Below are 20,318 nucleotides of genomic sequence, written 5' to 3'. Positions count from 1 at the left end.
CAATGCTTAATTTTTGGGAGTTGATTTTAATCAACTCTCATATGCAGTTACTCTGGCAAACCGAAAATGAAACAGTGTTTGGACCTAAGCACAAATCATCACCGCCGACAAGTCTTAGTTCTTGAATATAATAGAAAAATTCGATTTAATGTATGCTGAAGCATTGTTTTTCAAGGAAACTTATATATAAACACTTTGAAAATACTCAGATTTTATATGATACGAACAGTTCAGATATTTTTGTAGTCTCATGTATTCCTACGCTAGAGTTTAATATAGTCTCGTTCAACCAAACGTTTGGCTCTCTCCGTAAATCTCCGACAAACAGATAGGCTCTGCTTGTTGGAGATTAAAGGTAACAGCTTAGCGTATGGTTAAACGAAACTGGAGTTCAATATCAATAGTGCTTGGACCCATACAATTTTTAGAATTGTTTTGATTACTAATACATAGTTGAAATCTATCTTTAAATATTACACAACATGATTCATATGGGGTTTCTCGAAATTCTTGTCGGAAAAGTCTAAAAATTCATATAATAAAAAAGTGCGCAATTCAAATACAGAGTAGAAACTAAATGCCATGCAAGGTAAGTTGATTTTAAAATAAATGATAATCGATAAAATCAACTCCCGTCAGTACTTCAGTACTTTGATTGTTTTTGACATTGCGCTGCATGTTGAATTTCTGATATTAAATGCATTCATTTCACTAATTTGATTTTTGAGTTTTAAAACATTATTTGAATACAAATTTCTTGAACCCTTTTTGGCGCAAATTTCATCTTCCTGTGTCTTCGATTAACTGAATAATGTCACTTGTCTATGCTATTTAGGGACAACCTTTGTGTCTTGCAAAAAAACCAAACCCAAGCATGATGATCATAAAAAACTCCCACACATTTTGAATACAGAGAATTGTATATTTTACATATTCTTTATTCAGGTTTTCAAGCATATATATGCCAAAACTAATTATCACTGTTCACATGTACGAAGAAAAATCAAAATATCAAGAAACTGTTGTTCTAGTTTGCTGATCCTGATTTTTGATCTCTAGCTAACTTGCATCACATGAAAGATTATTTCACATTTATTAAAGGTTCAGGTTTTGGTGAACACTGTTGGAATGGATCTCATTCTTAAAAAGGGGCATGTCTCTAATTCAATCTTGCTGGCAGCAGGGAATGAGATTCAAATGGAGGCAAATGAGAAGTTCCCTAGTGGATTATCAGGAGGAGAGGTGCTTGTTACTGATGCATATAAACTGTGTGAGAGAGGGATTCTGAAGGTGTTCCATGGAAGTCTTTTACCGTGGAAGGACTTTGAAAGCATTGCAGTAAGAAACATCATTGTTTAAAATGCTTTATGACTCAATAAAACAGTAAATAACATTTTCGTTTTATAAATACTGTATTCTCAGTTTTCACAATTTATGAAAATGCCATCATTTAGCTAACGGAGACCAAGTTGGGGGAGCTCATGCTATACAACCGGCGTCGGCTTCGGCGTCAGGACCTAGTTATGGTTTTTGTTGCAGGTCCTGAATCTAAGTTATTACGTGCCCTATCATCACCAGACTTGCATGGATGATGCATCTGGACCTACTTACGAACTTAAATGACTTGGATGCTAAATCTGGGCCATGGATTTTAGATGCTTGAGGAGGTTAAGGTTTTTGGAGCAGGTTAAAGTTTTTAGCTCACCTGAACTGAATGTTCAAGTGAGCTTTTCTGATCACCTGTTGTCCGGCGTCCGTCCGTCCGTCTGTAAAGTTTTCACATGTTTGACCTCTTCTCTAAAACCACTGGGCAAATTTTATCCAAACTTTGTACAAAGCATCCTTATGAAAAGAGGATTCTAAATTGTTAAAATAAAGGACGTAACCCTTTTTAAAAGGGAGGTAATTGCGAAACAGTGAGTATAGGTGTGTGTCTTTAAAAATAATTTTCAAGAGCCACTGCCCCAGAAATGCAAAATTTTACACAAAAGCTTGCTTACTTAGTGAAGATTCAAAATTGTATAAATCATGACCCTCAGACCAAAACTGGGGCCCCAGGCAGGGTTCAAAGTTTAACATTGAAATACGTAGAAAAAATGTTAAAACATTTTCTTCTCGAGAACCACTGAACCAGAAATGCCAATATTTAGACCAAAGTTTGTTTCTATAATGAAAATTTTAGATTGTAAAAATCTTGACCCTCAGACCAAAACTGGGGCCCCGGGCGGGGTTCAAAGTTTTAACATAGAATTACATAGTTAAAATGTTTTAAAATCTTCTTCTCAAAAACCACTGCACCAGGAATTCCAATATTTTACACCAAAGCTTTTTTAGTGAAAATTTAAAATTATAAATAACATGGTCCTCGAACCAAAACTGGGGCCCCAGACGCATTTCAAAGTATCATAGAAATACAAAGGAAAAATGTTTAAAAATCTTCTTCTCAAGAACCACTGCACCAGGCTCCGGGATCATGAAACTGTCTTAGATTTTAAGTCAGACTTAAGTCAATAAATTTGCACTTAAATTTTAAGATTGTTCTTAAAGTGGATCACAAAAAAATGACTTAGGGTTAAGTCTGAAATATTGTCTTAAATCTTAAGACTGCTATTAGGCAGACTTAAGTTCATAGATTGTTACTAAGTAAGTTCAAAATGGCGACACTCGTTGGATTTTTAAGAAGAAATGATCAGCAAAGAAGGTTGCTCCCTCGTCCTCGGGTTTTCTATTTATAGTCTAGTACTCTAGGTTTTTCCCCTTTGTGGACTTGCTATTGAAGTTATTTCCCTTTGTTAAAGTGAAAGTGTGTAAACACGTCTGTATAATGACTGATATGTTATCCAGTTAGAAACTATGCTAATATTTGTGTGAAGCATCTTTTAAATATAATTTTTTAAACTTTGTGATATATGATAATGTTTACGATGCAGCCGATAGGAATCTTCAAACGAAGAAGAGTTCCACTTTTAACAAATTCTGTCGAAAAATCGCGCGAGTTACTATGGAGTTTAGCTAAGACAAATCTTAGCTAAGTTTTTTCTTAGATCGTTTTGTGATCCACTTAAGTAAGCAATCTTAACTAAGTCTATATCTTAGGTTTAAGACAGAATTCTAACTTAAATTTAAGACAGTTTCATGATCCCGGAGCCTGAAATGCCAATTTAAAGACCAAAGCTTGTTTGTATAGTGAATATTCTTAATTGTAAAAATAGTGACCCTGAGACCAAAACTGCGACCCCAGGTGGGGCTCAAATTTTAACATAGAAATACATAGTAAAAATGTTTTAAAAATTTTATCATTAAGAATTACTCCATCAGAAATACAAATATTAACAAATAAGCTTGTTTAAATAGTGAACAATTGTTGCCTTAGGGGGGGTTCATATTTTAACATATATATAGAAAAAAAAGTTTAAAAATCTTCTTCTCAAGAACATCAAAACAATTACTATGCAAGCATCCTTAAATAATGTAATCAATAAAGGCGTGACCACTTGACTAATGCTGGGGCCAAAAGAGGGGTTCAAAGTTTAACATAGAAATATATATTATGGAAAATGTTTAAAAATTTTCTTTTCGAGAACTACAAAGCTACAATTCGTGAGATTACTAAGCAAGCATTATAATACAGTGTAGATTTTAAATTGGTAAAAGCCAGCCAAAAACCACGGAATAATTCTGGGGCCCCAGAAGGAATTCAAAGTTTAAAATAGAAATGGTAATGCTACAAAATAGAATGTTACAAGGAGCTGTTGTTCAGGTGAGCGATGTTGCCTATATGCCTCTTGTTGGTGCAGGTGCCCTTTGATAGCCATTTTTAAGTTATTACTGGTCTTTACTTCACAAAACTTGCAAGGATGGTGCATCTTACGATACTGATTCACCTGACAAACATGGATGCTAAATCTGAGTCATAGAATTTGGATGCTGGAGGAGGTTAAGGTTTTTAGTGCTGGTTAAATTTATATAGCAGGTGCCCTCTGATGGTTTTATCTTAATTATACCCCCGCTCCGAAGGAGAGGGGGTATACTGTTTTACCCTTGTGGGTCTGTCTGTCTGAATTTTCATTTTTTTGTGCGAATATTAAAATTATATGCATGTTGTAGAGTTTGCAAAGCTAAATGCAAAACTGAAATTTGTTTTCAAATCGAACGATGCATTACAGAGATATCGGGGTTTAAAAATTGATTTTTCCGGAAATTTTGATTCCGCGTCCTTGGTTTAAAAAATAGCGTAATGTTTAAAGTAAAATTAACTCGTACCAAAAATAATCGTTAAGTCGTACTTGAACACATTCGGATTTTTTTGTTAAGTCGTTCTTGAAATCAGGAAGGATTTTGTTAAGTCGTACTTAAAATCATTCGGATTTTGTCAAGTCGTACCAGGAATATTCGATTTTTTTCATCTTTTTATTTTTGTTAATCTTGTTATTGGTTTAAGAGCTCTGCTTCTTACAGGAACTTCAAGCTTTACTTTCACATTAACGGAAGACCCACTCGTTGCTTTGCAACGAGCTTTGCTCTAGTTTTTTTCTTTTTTTTTTTTCTGACTCCTTTTCGGCTTTATAACTCAAAAAGTTTTCAACTTATTTAATGGAAATTTTCAGGGATTATGTGCAATTATAATGCCTCAAAGATGTTTAAGTTTCCATAACAACGTCACTTCCGTTTTGACGTTACGTCATTTTTAAACTTTAAAAAAAGTCATTTTGTCCGCGACATTTCTCAAAAACGCTTTAAGATAGAGTCTTGAAATTTTCTGTGGTTATGAATTCGGCAATTTACATGTGCAATAAGGCTGGAAATATGAATCCGTCACTTCCGGTCGAAGCCGGAAGTGAAACAAATTTTTCGAAAAAATGAATTTTCTGATCAAATCAAAAATATGTGTTTTATAGAGCTTATCAAGCTGAATCTAACACTGAAATCCGTTTTAAAATCGGACAATGCATTAAAGAGATATCGGGGTTTAAAAATTGATTTTTCTGGAATTTTTTTTCCGCGTCCTTGGTTTAAAAAATAGCGTAATGTTCAAAGTAAATTTAACTCGTACCAAAAATAATTGTTAAGTCGTGCTTGAACACATTTGGATTTTTTTTGTTAAGTCGTTCTTGAAATCAGGAAGGGTTTTGTTAAGTCGTACTTAAAATCATTCGGATTTTGTTAAGTCGTACCAGGAATAATGCGATTTTATCATCTTTTTATTTTAGTTACACTTGTTATTGGTTCAAGAGCTCTGCTTCTTACAGGAACTTCCAGCTTTACTTCCGACATTAACGGAAGACCCACTCGTTGCAAAGCAACGAGCTTTGCTCTAGTTCTTCTTTTTTTTTAAAAACACTTTTTGTGCACGCCATATCTCGGAAATGGCTCGACCGATTTGCACGAAATGTTCAGATCTTACTACCTATGTTCTGAACCTTATCGGAAATTTTAATGGTTGATGACGTCATTTCCGTTTTTGAGATATTGGCTTTCTAAGGAGTTTTAGGGGGTTGGTTTGTCCAAGAGTGTTCTCATAAACTACAAACGATATCGATTTCAAAATTTCAGGGATGATAGACAAAAAATTGTTTGTATGCACAAAAGCATTCATGTTTGCCTAGCACAAGAAGCGCCGGAGCTCGATAGGGCTCGAAAATTGAAATAAAAAAGCGTTTTAATTTTGCTTGGTTTTCTTAGTTTATCTCTTTTCTCGCAAATATTTTGTTAAGACATGTAGAAGAAAAAATATTTTAAGTTAAAAGATCTTTTGTTTGACATCAAGAAAAGGGGGCTGGCCTCTCAAATTAGGGACCTAGAACCCTTGAAAGTTTTAACTTTATAACTCAAAAGCGGTTAAGATTTCGATATGGCTGTCGCTGCAAAAGTTGTTCATTATGATCTTATCAATGTTGTAACAATAATAAGAATTTGTTTGGGTATTGCGTAATATGAGTGTAAAAAGCTAGACTTGTTACCATGTATTTGTGTTTTATTTGGCAAATAAACGAGGTATTTGTGCATATAACTGACATAAAGGGTACCAGATTACATACGGAAAGTGTTTAAACATTTAGTTATGTTCTAGTAAAACACATTATGGACAAAAGAATTGCTTCTATTCAATGCTGGATTCCGAAGTTTGTATGTGAACAATTACATATCCGATACCTTGCCCGCGGCGGCATGACTTTTTAAAAGAACAAAAACAGAGCAGTGTACATTTGTTCATTAATAGTTTTGACGTTTACATATTTTATTTCTTATAATAGATCATGTGAAAAAGACAGATGTCAATGTCGTTATACAACCATACTAGCTACGACGTAAGGGGTCAGTTTTAACACGAGGCGAAATAATTTTGTAAATCTATATAGTAGTTTACTGAGAGATGTTTTGTAACAGGATATACAAGCAAAATTAAGTATAATACGTTTATGCATCCTGATTTTCTCAAACGCTACCTAACTAGGGTTTAATTGGAAGAAATGCAAGTATTTAAAAAAGGAACGTAAGAGAACTTATAAAAAGCATTACAGGAAAGCATTATTACTCAACTCCTATTTCCAGATCATGTTTTGTTGTCAAAAATTAAAGTCGATGACGTCATTTCACCTTCTGAAAATCGAACGGAAGACCTCCTCGTTGCTCGCAACGAGATCGTGTCTAGTTCTTCTTATTCTTCTTCATCCAAATTTGTCTAGGCCGTAACTTAAATACCCTTTGACATTAAGACTTCAAACTTGGAACATAGGTAGATGGTATTGAGAAGGAGTGCACGGCACCAACAGTTTTGACCTTGACCTATTTTGTTTTTCAAGGTCAAGCTTAACATAAAAAATATTGTCCAGACCATAGCACAAGACTCCTTTAACATACATACTTTTAACTTGTATCATAGATAGATGGTATATAACCTAGTTGAACCATACCAACATATTTGACCTCGACCTAAAATTTTTATTTCAAGGTCATATTAGAAAAAAACTTCATTGTTCAACTCCTGAATATACTTTGACAGAAGGACTCCAAACTTTAAACAAAGAACAATAATAATACACTTAGGTGTACTATTGAATAATATTTGACCTTGACCTTGTTATACTCAAGGTCAAATTAAGAAAAAAAATAATAAAATGTTGTCTGGGTCGTAATTTTAATGCCCTTTGACATTAAGACTTCAAATTTGGAACATAGGTAGATGGTATTGAGAAAGAGTGCACGCAACTAAAAGTTATGACCTTGACCTATTTTGTTCTTCAAGGTCAAGCTTTTCATAAAAAATAGTGTCCAGACCATAGCACAAGACTCCTTTAACATACATACTTTTAACTTGTATCATAGATAGATGGTATATAACCTAGATGAACCATACCAACATATTTGACCTTGACCTAAAATTTTTATTTCAAGGTCATATTAGAAAAAACTTCATTGTTCAACTCCTGAATATACTTTGACAGAAGGACTCCAAACTTTAAACAAAGAACAATAATAATACACGTAGGGGTACTATTAATTTATATATGACCTTGACTATGTTTGACTCAAGATCAAATTAAGAAAAAGATTATTAAATTTTGTCTGGGTCTGGGTAACATATAGCTGACATCATTCTTTTTCAATTGTTAAATTTGCCCCATATTACAATCCTTGGGGAGAAGGGGAGACATGTGTTTTTTTGTAAAAAAAAAGAAAACCCCAATACCCACTAGTTATATATAATAATATTGTATTATATCACATAAAATTCTATCATATGATAATGTCTTGTTATATTGTATCATACGATATTGTATAATATGAAATTGTATCAAATTTTATGATACAAATAATATAATGTATCATATATGATACAATTTCATACAATACCATTTTAAATTGTATCAAACAATATGTAATATTATTTAATATATAGTTTTGTATCATATATTTAATTTTCTGATAGTGTATCATATGATCAAATACAATATTGTTATACATGACATAATAACATATCATAGTATATGATCATATCATGTCTTGGTACGATGTCATATTATATGATACAATATCATATTGTATCATAATGTATTACAGTATTATATTGTATCATATGATATATATTTATAGCATCATAGGATGCAATATCGTATTTTATATTATTGTATTGATTGTATTGTATCTTACAATACTGTATTAAATGAACATATTATTTTCAAATTATTTTTAATACATGATATACAGTATTGTGTCAATTGAAAACAATATCTATGAATTTCTAATATCATTACTTTTGATTTTCATATAATATTATAAAGCTGATGCCTCGTCTCCATGAGCTTTGTACTCTCTGAATACTTATGTTTGTTAACAAATTATGATTTCCTAATGTATAGCGCTGTTGAATTTTCTGAGAAAAACTTTAAAAAACTTCAACATCGAAAAATAAAACTAATCTGTTGGTTTCTGAACTTTTTTTAGGCTATAAAGTTATTTGTGGCGAAGTGTTTGTGTCTTGCAACAGAGAATGGCTTGACTTCAATTGCATTCCCTGCACTTGGTACAGGAAATTTAGGATATGAACATAGAAATGTAGCCGCTGCTATGTTTGAAACTGTTCGAAGTTTCATGGAGGGTTCGGTCTACACGTCTGTGAAAGAAGTGGTCTTCAATGTGTTTGATGAAAAAAGTATAGAGGTAATGTTTAAAGGGAATATATATATAAATATATATAAACTTATAGCGTTATATAATAATATAATATATATATTATATAGAGGATATCTATATTGTGTGATTTTATCTTTGCTTTATCCAACGCGTTGAAATTGTGTATATGTTTGTGAGGCTTGCAGAGCGAATATAATCAGTTCAACGAGTTGGATAAAGCAAATAATAAATCACACAATTATAGATGTTCTATTTATCTCATACAATTTGATTTCTATTATGAAGCTTTTGAGAAAGTCCCCTATATGACCATTTTTTTCAAAGGTTTAAAAACGATGATTCAACGTTGTGTTCTGCGGTTATTGTGACCTTGCGCTATACAATTTAGGACGTCATTTCGGAGATAAATCTAACTGTTTTAATGTAAAGTTTCACTGAAATTAACCTTGAAATAATTTTTTAGCTCAAAGTAATTTTTCTTAGAGCTTAATTACCTGATTAAATGGAAATACTGGTCGATCAGAAGACTTAAATAATCAAGTTTGTTTACAAGGTGTGAATGCGCGTTAGTATAAATAAACGTTAGCATAATGATTCAAAATTGAAAATATTAAATAAGAATGCTAAGTGATGGTGGAATAAAAGACGTAAGAAACATGATTTTGATAAGTTCTTGTATTTAAACACAACCAAAGCGTTCTGTTTTCATGGCGTCGTCAGAATGAACTCCTTCATAGCTATTAAAAACATGATTTGCAGTTTTATACACTACACAGTGGCGTACAGAGCAAATTGATAGTTGGGAGGGGGGAGGGGGGTATCAAAAATCTTGATAAGCAAAGAAGGTCTTTGGTTAGGTTATGTATAACTCGAAAAAAATATTTGTAATTTAAATTTTTGAAAAAATCCATTTTATATCAATTTTTGGTAGTATAATATAGTTATGTTAAAAGTACTAGCAAATCTTCGAAAATAGGTCACTGAAGCGTTGTAGCAAGGGGCTGTGTCAAAAATAGTTCGGACCGAAAGTACTTGATAAAGCATCACCCGTTTGATAAAGCAAAGGTTTATCACACGGGTAATATACACCACAGGTATGAGATAAATTAACTATACTTTACTTTATCATATTTTTTTCTTTTTTCTTGTAAGAAAAGAATTTTTGTGGTCATTTGAAGTATTCCAAATAGCACTTTATACTGTGACTGTCAAATTAACAATGATTGGAGTTGATAGAGTAGAGTGAGAAAGAAATTTACATCCCAAAATGATGCTTTCTTCAACTGTCCAATCGAATAACTTTTTAGTTCACCTGAGCCAAAGGCTCAAGCTAGCTTTTCTGATCAAGATTTGTCGTTGTTGGTGGCGTTATAAACTTTTACATTTTCATCTTCTAATTTGTAACTCGTGGGCTGATTTCAACCTAACTTAGCACAAAGCAACACTGACTGAAGAGGATTCAAATTTCTTCAAATGAAAAGCCAAGCCCTCTGTAAAATGTTTTGGTATTTTTCAAAAATCTTCTTCTATAAAATAATTCATACGGAAAAGCTGGAACTTTTTGGGAAGCGTCGTCAGATAGTGTAGATTCAGGATTGTTCAAATCATTGGCCCTTGAGCAAAGGTGCAGTGACAATGGGGAAATCATATTTTACCTAGGAATATATACAGAAAATCTTAAAAATGGACTATGTGCGATATGGTCAAATATCTGCCCCCGATTTCAACCAATTTTTAAATAGTATTGTATAAAAATCAAATCTTCACAAATCATTGTATAGAGGATGCCTATAACTTTAATCTTGATTTTAGTCATCATTGCTCATTCGTTGTTTATCTATGACGTCACCTAAATGACCTAATTTCCGCAAATTTGCAAAGAAATGAAAATATTCTCATTTTTGCTCTATATTTTGCATTCGGTAATATAGAGCGCAGGTCTGCTCTAGTGCTATTTTAACATATGTTTTTCTTCAGATAGTTATACACATTATACTTAAAAATTGTACTTGAGCAAGCCTGCGCTCGATGTTTCCCAGGCGAAAAACCATCGGAAAACACCCATATTTTGCTACAAAACATCAATTTATCAAAATAATGCAATCTTCATGACGTCATTTCTACATTATGACGTCACTGTAGTGATAACCTTTTACACCTTTATTTTCCATATGATTTTAACTATCTTTCACCTTATTTTTACAGCTCTTTCGAAAAATTTGATTTTGGGGGCAAAAAATGCACAAAACCGCACATAGTCCTTTTCTTTTCGAAAACAATTTGGTCAGATAAGCTCAAATTTGTGTGGAAGCATCCTCAGGTAGTGTTGATTTAAATTTGATCAAAAGGTGCTCACCAGGGGTAGGTTGGGACCACAATATATACATAGGAATATATTCAGAAAATCTTTAAAAATCTTCCTCTAAAAATATTTGAGGCTTAAATTGCTCAAATGTGTGTTGAAACATCCACAGGTTGTGTAGATTTGAGTTTGTTCAAATCATGCTTCCTGGGGGTAGGTTGGGTCACAAGAGGGGGGGGGGGGGGGGGTTGGTGGATGAATTTCTTGCTAATATTGTTCTGAATATAAAGTGAAATTTTTCCGATTTCTAATTCTATATCTGAAATTAGAACACTTCCAGGCAGATTTCAGAAATTCCTGTACAAAAAATCAGCAAATTTTTCGGCAGTATTTCAGTCTTTTTTCAGTAAATAATAAAACTAAGATATCTGCCTGTAATTTGAACATTCCAGGCAGTTTTCAGAATTCAGCGAAGTTCAGAAAAATTTCCAGCAATTACTCAGCAATGGTTCAGCAGCATTTAGGATAAAAAATTCAATAGCATAAAAAATCTTCTTTACTATTGCCACAGGAATGGTACAAAAACTAAATGCATGAATATAATTTTTATATTGAAGTGCTTTACTAAAATTGTGAAATTCATGGAACCTGTGTCAGGGTTTTAGCCCTTGGAATATATGACCATAAAGTGAAAAGGTATTAAATCTCTGAAAATCTTCCTCTACTTTCAGAGTAGAGGGGGATAAACTGTATGCATGGATATGATGTCCATTCATAAACACCCTCTACTCAATTAGTAAAATTTATGACCCAAAGATCAGGGTATCTGGCCCTTGGATAGGGCCAATATGGCCACATAATGAAAATGTATAAAAATTATAATATTTTTCTCCCGTACTTTCACAGTTGTGGGAAATAAAATAATGTATATGTTCATAACGTCCTCTTCTTCAATTGTGAGTTCTCTATTTTTGGGGCAGGGTATCAGGCTCTTTTCGCTCATCAAGACAAAGTGGGGAAGGGGGGGGGGGGTTGACTTATGTTCCGTTAGCATCCACACCTGGTTTAAGATTTTTGAGAAGGTCCTGTATCAAAGTTATTACTTGTTCTATCGTCACCAAACTTGCATGGATGGGGCATATGGACTTACTTATGGACTGAAAAGAACTGGAACTGTATCATTTGACACAATGACTCAATATTTTACAGTAACTTAGAGTACAATATTGTATTGCATGGTTGTGTATTGATAAATATTGTATCATAAAATACAGTATGAATTTAACATGTAATATGATATTGATACAATTTTGTATCATATGACATAATGCAATATTGTGTTAAACCACAGTTCAATATCCAATATTTCAATAAAGGTCATTAACTATGATTTTCATAAAATATGATAAAGGGGCTGTATTAAAGGTGATCCTCATCTTAAAGAGCTTTCATTACTTATATTCATTCTTTTTTTAGGAGGGCGGGGGGTAAACAAATATGGCCATAAAGTGAACATTTATTTTTATAGGGCTCTTAAATCACTCTGGTAATTGGCCTCCTGTTGGTATATGGTACCTGGGTGACCGTCAAGGCCTCCAAGCCTCTTGTTATAACTATTTATAGTAAATTTTCCAATTTAAATGTTATCTTTGATATATTGCGGCATTGGATTACAAAATGTTCATTTGATGCATTTTAGATACTAGAAAATGATGTAAAAAAAGTTTTTTGATGAATTGTTTTTATGTATTTTAAACTTTTGGATTATTTGAGGTTTTTTGCGAGTCTTAAAATATTTTACAAGAGTTTTATCTTTTAAAATTTTGAAGAAATGCAAGAACTGTTGTTAAGGTGAGTGATGTTGCCCATGGACCTCTTGTTAGTTTTGATGACTATAATGTAATAAAATTTGGTATTATTTATTATTTCCAGGCATTCTGTCAGGAGGAAAGGAAATACTTAAATAAGCCTTGTGAAAGTAAATATAAAAAAATTTCTTGTAAATGTGACATAAGAACTAATTAATTGATTTTAATGTCTTATTACCATGTGAATTATGAAATTAGTGTACAAATGCTTTTTATTACATGAATTTTTTGCATAAATTCTGTTTAATGGAACTCATGACAAGAATAATGTATGAAAGAGGGTAGATTTAATTGTTGTTCATACATAAACCGGATCTATAATGCTTTTTTTTTTACCTAAGATCTAGAAAAATTACAGTAGTTATCTACATAGATAACATGTTCAAAACATAGTACTATAATGGTATATCAGAATTGATTTATATATATACGCCTGAAATTATCAATATGTTTTTCAAATCTTTTAAGGTGGAACATTTTTACCTCGGACTTATAGGTTTTCTAACAATAACTTGACATTTGAATTATACTTTGGCGAAGTTTGGGCACAAGACGTTAAAGGACTGGTAGTCTTATATGAAAGCAGTGAGATTTTCAAGAAAGGTACATTTAAGAATATGCAAATATAATAAACGCTGATAATAAAAGCAAAATATCATGAAATTTTTTTGGTATGTATTCATCATACAATTCCTGGATGTCAGAAAGGGCTATAATTTAGGAAATGGTAAATGATACTTTAAAAACCTCACATCATTCTCACATTCTCTCTCTTCAACCTCACAAAATTCTTTACTTGTTTTTAATTGAAAGATTTATCTGGTTTCTAAAAAATATTATACCATGACGCTTCAACATGCATTAAAGCATTGTATTGTATTTAATGCATACAGCATTATAATTTTGTCATAAAAATGTTGCTCAGATGAGAGATTTTCATTGGTAAACATGGTCATCCTGATTATAAATGTTATTGGTTATAAACTGTAGAAGCACATGTTTTCGTTGGGTCAAAATTTCGTTGTTTTTACACTAAATAAAATTGGCATTTAATTTCGTCATATCATAATCTCTTTGTAATCATTAATACTTGGGTTAAAAATTAGTGATGGATTTGATTTCGTTGATTTTTACTGCCAACGAAAATAACGAACTTTAATCCTCAGCGAATATTTATGCTTCTACAGTATTGTAGGAATAATTACTTTGTTATATTAATATTTTAGATGAGAAAATATGTATTGCTGAATGTGGAGCATTGGCCAGAAATTTTGATGGAGACAATACAAGTATGTAAATACTTTTTTTTAATAAATGGACTTCACAATTTGGCTTTATATATTGAAGAAATTAGTCAACAGCATAACAGTAAGAAGCATAAGCGATCAAAAAGTTTGGTTTAGTTGCTGCTGAATCTATCATTATAAAAATAAAATTTCCATCGTTTTATATTCAATACGAAATAATAATTTATTTATAATAAAGTCATTTGTAAAAAGAGCTTAATTGTTTTCAACACAAGAAATACTTTTAATCATAAAATTTTCTATAAGCTTACATTTGAAACAATCTGAATCTTTTTTCCTAAACTTTAAAACAATGTGCATTTTTTATCGACATATTTTAAACACTCATAAACTACTAACAGATATATAATATACGTACAATTTGAATTTTCTTGTTGAATAGAACAACAACTACAGAGTGGCAAATTAGATGTTGTAAAGATAAAGGTTTGGAGACCTGTTGAATGGATATTTTGCTTGAACTGGAAATATGGACGTGAATTGGAAACAGCGGGCTTAGCTCTTAAATCTGTAGAGGAGGAAAAGTTAGACTCAGTTGCTTTTGCTATTACAAAAAAAGGTAGATGTTAAAAGCTTTTGTATTTTCTTTCTTTTTTTTTATTATTCAATATTTATTACTTTATTAAGGTAAAGATGCATCTAATTGGTGGAAAAATTCTTTTGGTAACTTGCATCAAACAATCTAGACGGATCTAGTTTGCTGACTTAGCAATATAAATTTGATGGATATTTCTAAAACATACACTATTAATTTTCGGGTTACTGGCTGTTACAAAAAAAAGAAGAAAATAAACCCATTGATAATCTACTGCCTTGGCACATGTAACCATTGAAATGTCTTTACGACAAGAAATTTAATTTGACTCATGCATGTACATAATCAAATATTTAAAAAGCATCGTTCAGTGTCCCCACACCCCTTCCAAATTTTCCATCAGGGCAGACATTCCATTTAAATACCGCACTTGCATTCATTGCTTAAGTCACACATACATACTCTTCACTGTTGACATGTCATAAGTGGTTTTCCATGATCTTGTCCCCTTGCATCCAGTTTATGCCTAATCTCAGCCGCTAAGTTGGATACAATTGGTCCAATTAATTGGCTAACAATAAACAGTATTCAAAGCAACTTGCTTCACAATGCAGCACATTTTATACTGCCTGTTCTCTTTCTTCGTTTCCCTATCATCAGTTTCAAATAACAGACAATCTTCTTGTTTTCATGTGCAAAAATTTTTTTTCAGTTACTATGCAACAGCTTAATGCCCGTCCAGTTTGAATGTTGATGTTGTTGTGTATTCCTATGGATCACTTCAATAAAGTTTTAAAAACATAAGAATCAATACGTACCAAACAAGTGCATTGATAAAGTGTTCCGAACTTTTTTTATCCTGAAAAGTTGATCAGAACAAAACTTTTTGAGTTTAATTTTATATTCTTTAAAAAATAAGTACATGTGTATTGATTTTTATGCCCCCCTATAAAAAAGGAGGGCATATTGCTTTGCTTGGGTCGGTCAGTCGGTCATCCAATAGTTTCCGTTCATTTTCTTCGTAGAGGTTGCACGTATTGCAATGAAATTTGGTATACAGATTCATCATGATACTATCTATGTCAAGTTCGATATTGGTTACAATCGAGTTACCTTTGACTTTAAAACATTCCATTTATTTGCAGTTTCCGTTCATTTTCTTCGCAGTGGTTTCCAAAGGAGGGGGGCATAAGTGTTTAACAAGCATCTCTTGTTTCAATAAGTCGTGCCCTTTTGAAGAAAATGTTAAACACTTCTTTTGCAACATGCTTAGTACAAATATGTAGCCATAACATTAAATTCAATAACTTTTTCAAAGAAATAACATGGAAGTATATATCTTAAATTATTTCATGCCTTATTTTTTAAATTTATTTACATGTACATGCTAAATATAACCGGTTCTATTTTGTAATGAAATACTTGCACAATGTTTTTCTTTTCTAGATGGAGTAGCAGGACAGTTAAAAAAAATCATTGAATCTGTTTTTGCTGCCACCAAACAGATAAGGAAAGCTTCCCCTTTAAGAAAAGTGATCATTGTCGTTGACCAGCCATTACGTTCAGCTGCTTGCAAGATTGTAGAAGGTAAACATAGTAGAATTGTTTAAAGTTGACTTGAATAAATCCCATTTTTATCTCCAACAACCAGCTTGACCCATGTCAAGACCCATAATACATAATCATCGGTCGTTGAATGTTTTTCTTCCTTGCACTGTTATTTCTTCACAGATGTGCAAACCGGTACTGTAGTAGGTCATGTGTTGAAAGCATGGACTTCAGAGATATGGTGTTTATTTGTAGAAACTGTTAAAAAGGATAACGTGCTGTTGCTCTCATTGATCAATTACCACTAGGTTACTATTTATTTCTTTATCTATCAGGATACCATAGCAGTATAGAAACAATAAAAGACCAGTTTGGGAAAATAACCATGATTTATCAGGCACACATGGTAATGAAAAAAAGCATTAGAATCATGGTAAATCTCATCTTTAACTATAATGACAATAGACAAACGAAAATACTTTAAAAAAACCAAATATAAACAATACAAAAATACAATGCAAACTGAAGTTAAAAGCCTTTAAAGCAGTAGAATAAATTGGCGTGGCTTTGTCTATGGCATGATTTTTTTTAAAGTGACGCTCAACAAAGATACATAAATGTAAAAGGGCACTGATAAATTTGAATGGCTGATAGAAGTTGTTATTTTATAATAAGAAGATTGAATTATTGGATAATTGAAATTGTTATTATTTAGAATTATAATTTAGCGAATTTTGATTGGCTGAGGGATACCCCCGCTAGGTGGCGTTAGCATTAGGGGCCTAAGGGGATATCCCTATTGCTGGTCAAAGGCAAAAACAATGGGCTAACTTTATTGGTCAATTACTAAGGATTATTAAATTACTTATGCCAAGTACGGGGCCACAATACAAAACACAAAGAGGGGCCACAATTCAAATTCAAGATGGCGCTGCTCTAATATTTTACAGAAATATAAAGTTTAATTACACATGTAGGATGTAGTGCTAGGGTCTACAATATGGGGCAGATGTTATGCACATGGTATGAACAACACACATATTTTATGTATGGGCGAAGTAAGACAGCACTATATGTGCAAGATTATTATTATATATCAAAAAGGTATTCACACTTCTACTAGAAACGCTGTTATTTGTGATCACTATGTAAGCATGCTGATATAGTTAAGATTCTTATTGTTTAAACCATGACTTCATGCCAATGTTATGACCATGCTTAAACCCGTAGACCTCTTGGTTATTGTTGAAATGATAAGAAAAAAATATATATTCAGATATTCAAGTCTTCTGCAGTATTTAATTGAAAATTGAATTTGATGATTCCTATTGGAAAATTGTGTATGTTGTGAGTAATGAATAAACAACTGCTAGCGCTGTAATTAAGGTATCTAACTCCTCATGTTTTGATTTCATTGCACAGATGATCATTATATTTTAAATAAATATGATTTTATTTATGTCATCATAACAGAAAGATAAATATTTCATAACTACACAACATTTTTAAAGAAAATATCCATCTGAATTCGAGAAACGAACAAGTTTTTGGTGGAACTATTTTTTCGTGCGGAAGATTTTATAGACTATAGACAGAAACGAGTAATTTTATGAATTTTCAATAGACTTTTCTTTTTTCATACTTTGTTCATTATTCACATTTTTAACATTCGATAAGTTTGTAATATATTCAAAAGGTTCTGTTTGACATGAACAAAATTAAATCTTGAAAGAGTGATAGACGTTTAGCATAAGATAATGCAAATACATAGAAAATGTCTGATTTTTTTTTAAATCCACATTTTCCGAGAATTTTACCTTTGAAACCATATTTCTAAAATTTGACATCACTGACCCCCATGTTTTATTACGTTAAAATGATAGTAAATTCATATCAAGGCAAACTAGATAAATCTTTTAAAATTGTTGATATTCTAAAAGTTTTTATTTCAAATCAAATTGTAACTGCTGTAGAAATTGTCCATTTTAAGTACAAAAAGGTCCCACAAAAATTAATGCAGCTTCGTACAATTTTTTCCGTAATTCCTCTATTTAGTGTGATCTTTGTGTATAATGAAAAACAAAATAAATTGGCCATGACTTAGAGGGATGAACACTGACGACCCCCCCCCCCCCCCCCCCCCATTATCTTTGTATTTTCAGCCGGGCTCTGCTGAAAGCAGAGTCGTGGCTGTAGGCAGGCAAATCGCCAATGTTACTATAAATAGCACAACTTAAAAAGTAAAAACAAAAAAAAACAAACAGCGTCCAAGTGAAAGCTTCCGCTGTACCAAAAAGTTACATAAAAAGCCACGTTTTGTCAAAAGTGTTGGCATTTTGTTTCTTTTTTTTTAATTTTGAGAGAATTGTCTATCTTTTTTAATTTTCTTGTTAATATCGTGTTTTAAAAACAAGATTTTGCATTTTGGACACATACAGTGTGCATCAATTTCCATGAACTACTTTGCTGCACGTTAAAGAAATTGAATATATAACGCTTCTTGCAAAATTCAAGGCAACAACAAAATTTGGTCGCTCTCGACATTAAAAGCATATGAGAGAGAGAGAGAGAGAGAGAGAGAGAGAGAGAGAGAGAGAGATTTTCAGTCTTTACCACACAATATACATTAAGACACACTAAAAGAGCCCGGCTTCCAGTACTTCAGTACTTTGATTTAAATATAGTTTGTCCATAGATTTAAATTATATACTTCTGAAGAAATTCTTGATAAAAACAGTGATGAGTGGGATACCTTAAATTTTTCATTCAGGTATTATAGTTTAATTTTATTTTTACAGATCATCGTTATGAAATGCATAACATTGAAAAGAAAAGATACCGTATGTCTTTTACATGTAATTCACAAAACAGCCTACAAAATGCGAAAGCAGAAGTTATTTCAGCTTTGGATAGTCTAGTAAGTATAGATTGATATGTATATTTTGTACACAAACATTTATTTGTGAGGTCATACTTTGAAGTTTGATTTATCGCAAATCTAGCATGGATGTCCATGCTGTGACTGATAGACTGATGCGTTTGAGTGACGACACTATTGGGATCGCGATTGAGTTGCAGTTTAATATGTTTTACGGTTTATTGTAAAAAATCTCTTGGGTCTAATAAAAGCTTGTGCGGCACTCAAAACGTGTCTTCAAACCTCCAGGCATCGTAAAGTACGAGTTAAGTTTCAGCAATTTTGGCATAGCACCACAGATGAAAACATTAGAGAGCATTATGTAATGTAGACAAAAACATTTTCTTGATGAATCTGTAGGTTTAGCCCGTTCTTTTTCCTGCACGCACTGGTTCTTAGAGCTCGCTTGCTGCGCTCGCTGAAAAAGCAAAAAGAACAACAATTGTCTAAAACACACTGTTTAAACCAATTCATTTCTCACCACATTGCTTCATCGAGAAATTCAATCATTTGAACTCATTTAGGGCAGTATTTATTTTGTTGTAGCTTATTCCAAAGAATTCATGACATATACTGACAAAAAATGTTATATAAATTGCATTTTAAGGAGCTTCCGTTGCTCAATCTTCTACAAGTGTGCATGTTTTTTCAAACTGGGATATTAAGTTGGTTGGTACGTGATCAAGTCTACCGAGAAGCCCTTTGGGCTTTACAGGATTTGATCACGTGACCAACTAACTTCATATCCCGGTAAACTTTCTAAATTGCTGTTTATTTCTTAATTGATCTGTAATTAACTTTATTTTTAAACTCAGTCTATAGATACATCATATCATTATATGTAATCAGACAATATTTACTACTGATGTTTGCGCTTTACGTGACATGACTTTCTCTCAAACACGCTAATCGATCTCGGATTGTAAAACGTGCAGATCGAGTCGCCATTTTACAGTTTTACATATATATAAACAAACCACACTTCTTCATTTTACGGAGTTGTTGACGATGTTTCCAAGATTTTTAGTAAAGATTTATTGTAAACAAATAAGTAAAGACAGATGCTGTAAAATGATGAATGGATAACGTAGCCTGTCAACCTGAATTTTCCCGTGGATCAACATTTTGCAGCAAGCTTTTTGTGAGTCAAGACAGTCTGTTCAACTCATGCGATTCTCCACAAATAGTACATTATGAACAGTAACGT

At 32.3% G+C, this 20,318-nt stretch overlaps 2 protein-coding genes and 1 long non-coding RNA gene across 3 annotated transcripts in view; all 3 read left to right on the top strand.

Moving 5' to 3' along the window:
• LOC128180573 (uncharacterized) overlaps positions 1-8,926 on the top strand; it is a 72,564-nt gene extending 63,638 nt beyond the window's left edge. The window contains exons 10-12 of the mRNA XM_052848692.1: positions 1,102-1,338; positions 8,446-8,666; positions 8,920-8,926. Coding sequence (XP_052704652.1) covers positions 1,102-1,338; positions 8,446-8,666; positions 8,920-8,926 — 465 coding nt within the window. The remainder of the gene's footprint in view (positions 1-1,101; positions 1,339-8,445; positions 8,667-8,919) is intronic.
• Positions 8,927-12,866: 3,940 nt separating this feature from the next.
• Positions 12,867-14,093, top strand: LOC128180162 (uncharacterized). Its single transcript, XR_008243196.1, has 3 exons — positions 12,867-12,914; positions 13,273-13,407; positions 14,031-14,093. It is a non-coding gene; the product is annotated as an uncharacterized LOC128180162 (long non-coding RNA).
• A 25-nt stretch (positions 14,094-14,118) lies between these two features.
• On the top strand, positions 14,119-19,477 carry LOC128180572 (uncharacterized). Its single transcript, XM_052848691.1, has 5 exons — positions 14,119-14,179; positions 14,494-14,670; positions 16,093-16,233; positions 18,993-19,111; positions 19,472-19,477. Exons 1-5 carry the CDS (start codon positions 14,119-14,121, stop codon positions 19,475-19,477), a joined length of 504 nt encoding a protein of 167 aa, XP_052704651.1.
• The last annotated feature ends 841 nt before the right edge of the window (positions 19,478-20,318 follow it).

This window comes from Crassostrea angulata, chromosome 4 (assembly GCF_025612915.1).
Source record: "Crassostrea angulata isolate pt1a10 chromosome 4, ASM2561291v2, whole genome shotgun sequence".
NCBI lineage: Eukaryota > Metazoa > Mollusca > Bivalvia > Ostreida > Ostreidae > Magallana > Magallana angulata.
Note: the sequence above shows the minus strand (reverse complement) of the source record. Positions and strands in the feature narration are given on the sequence as shown.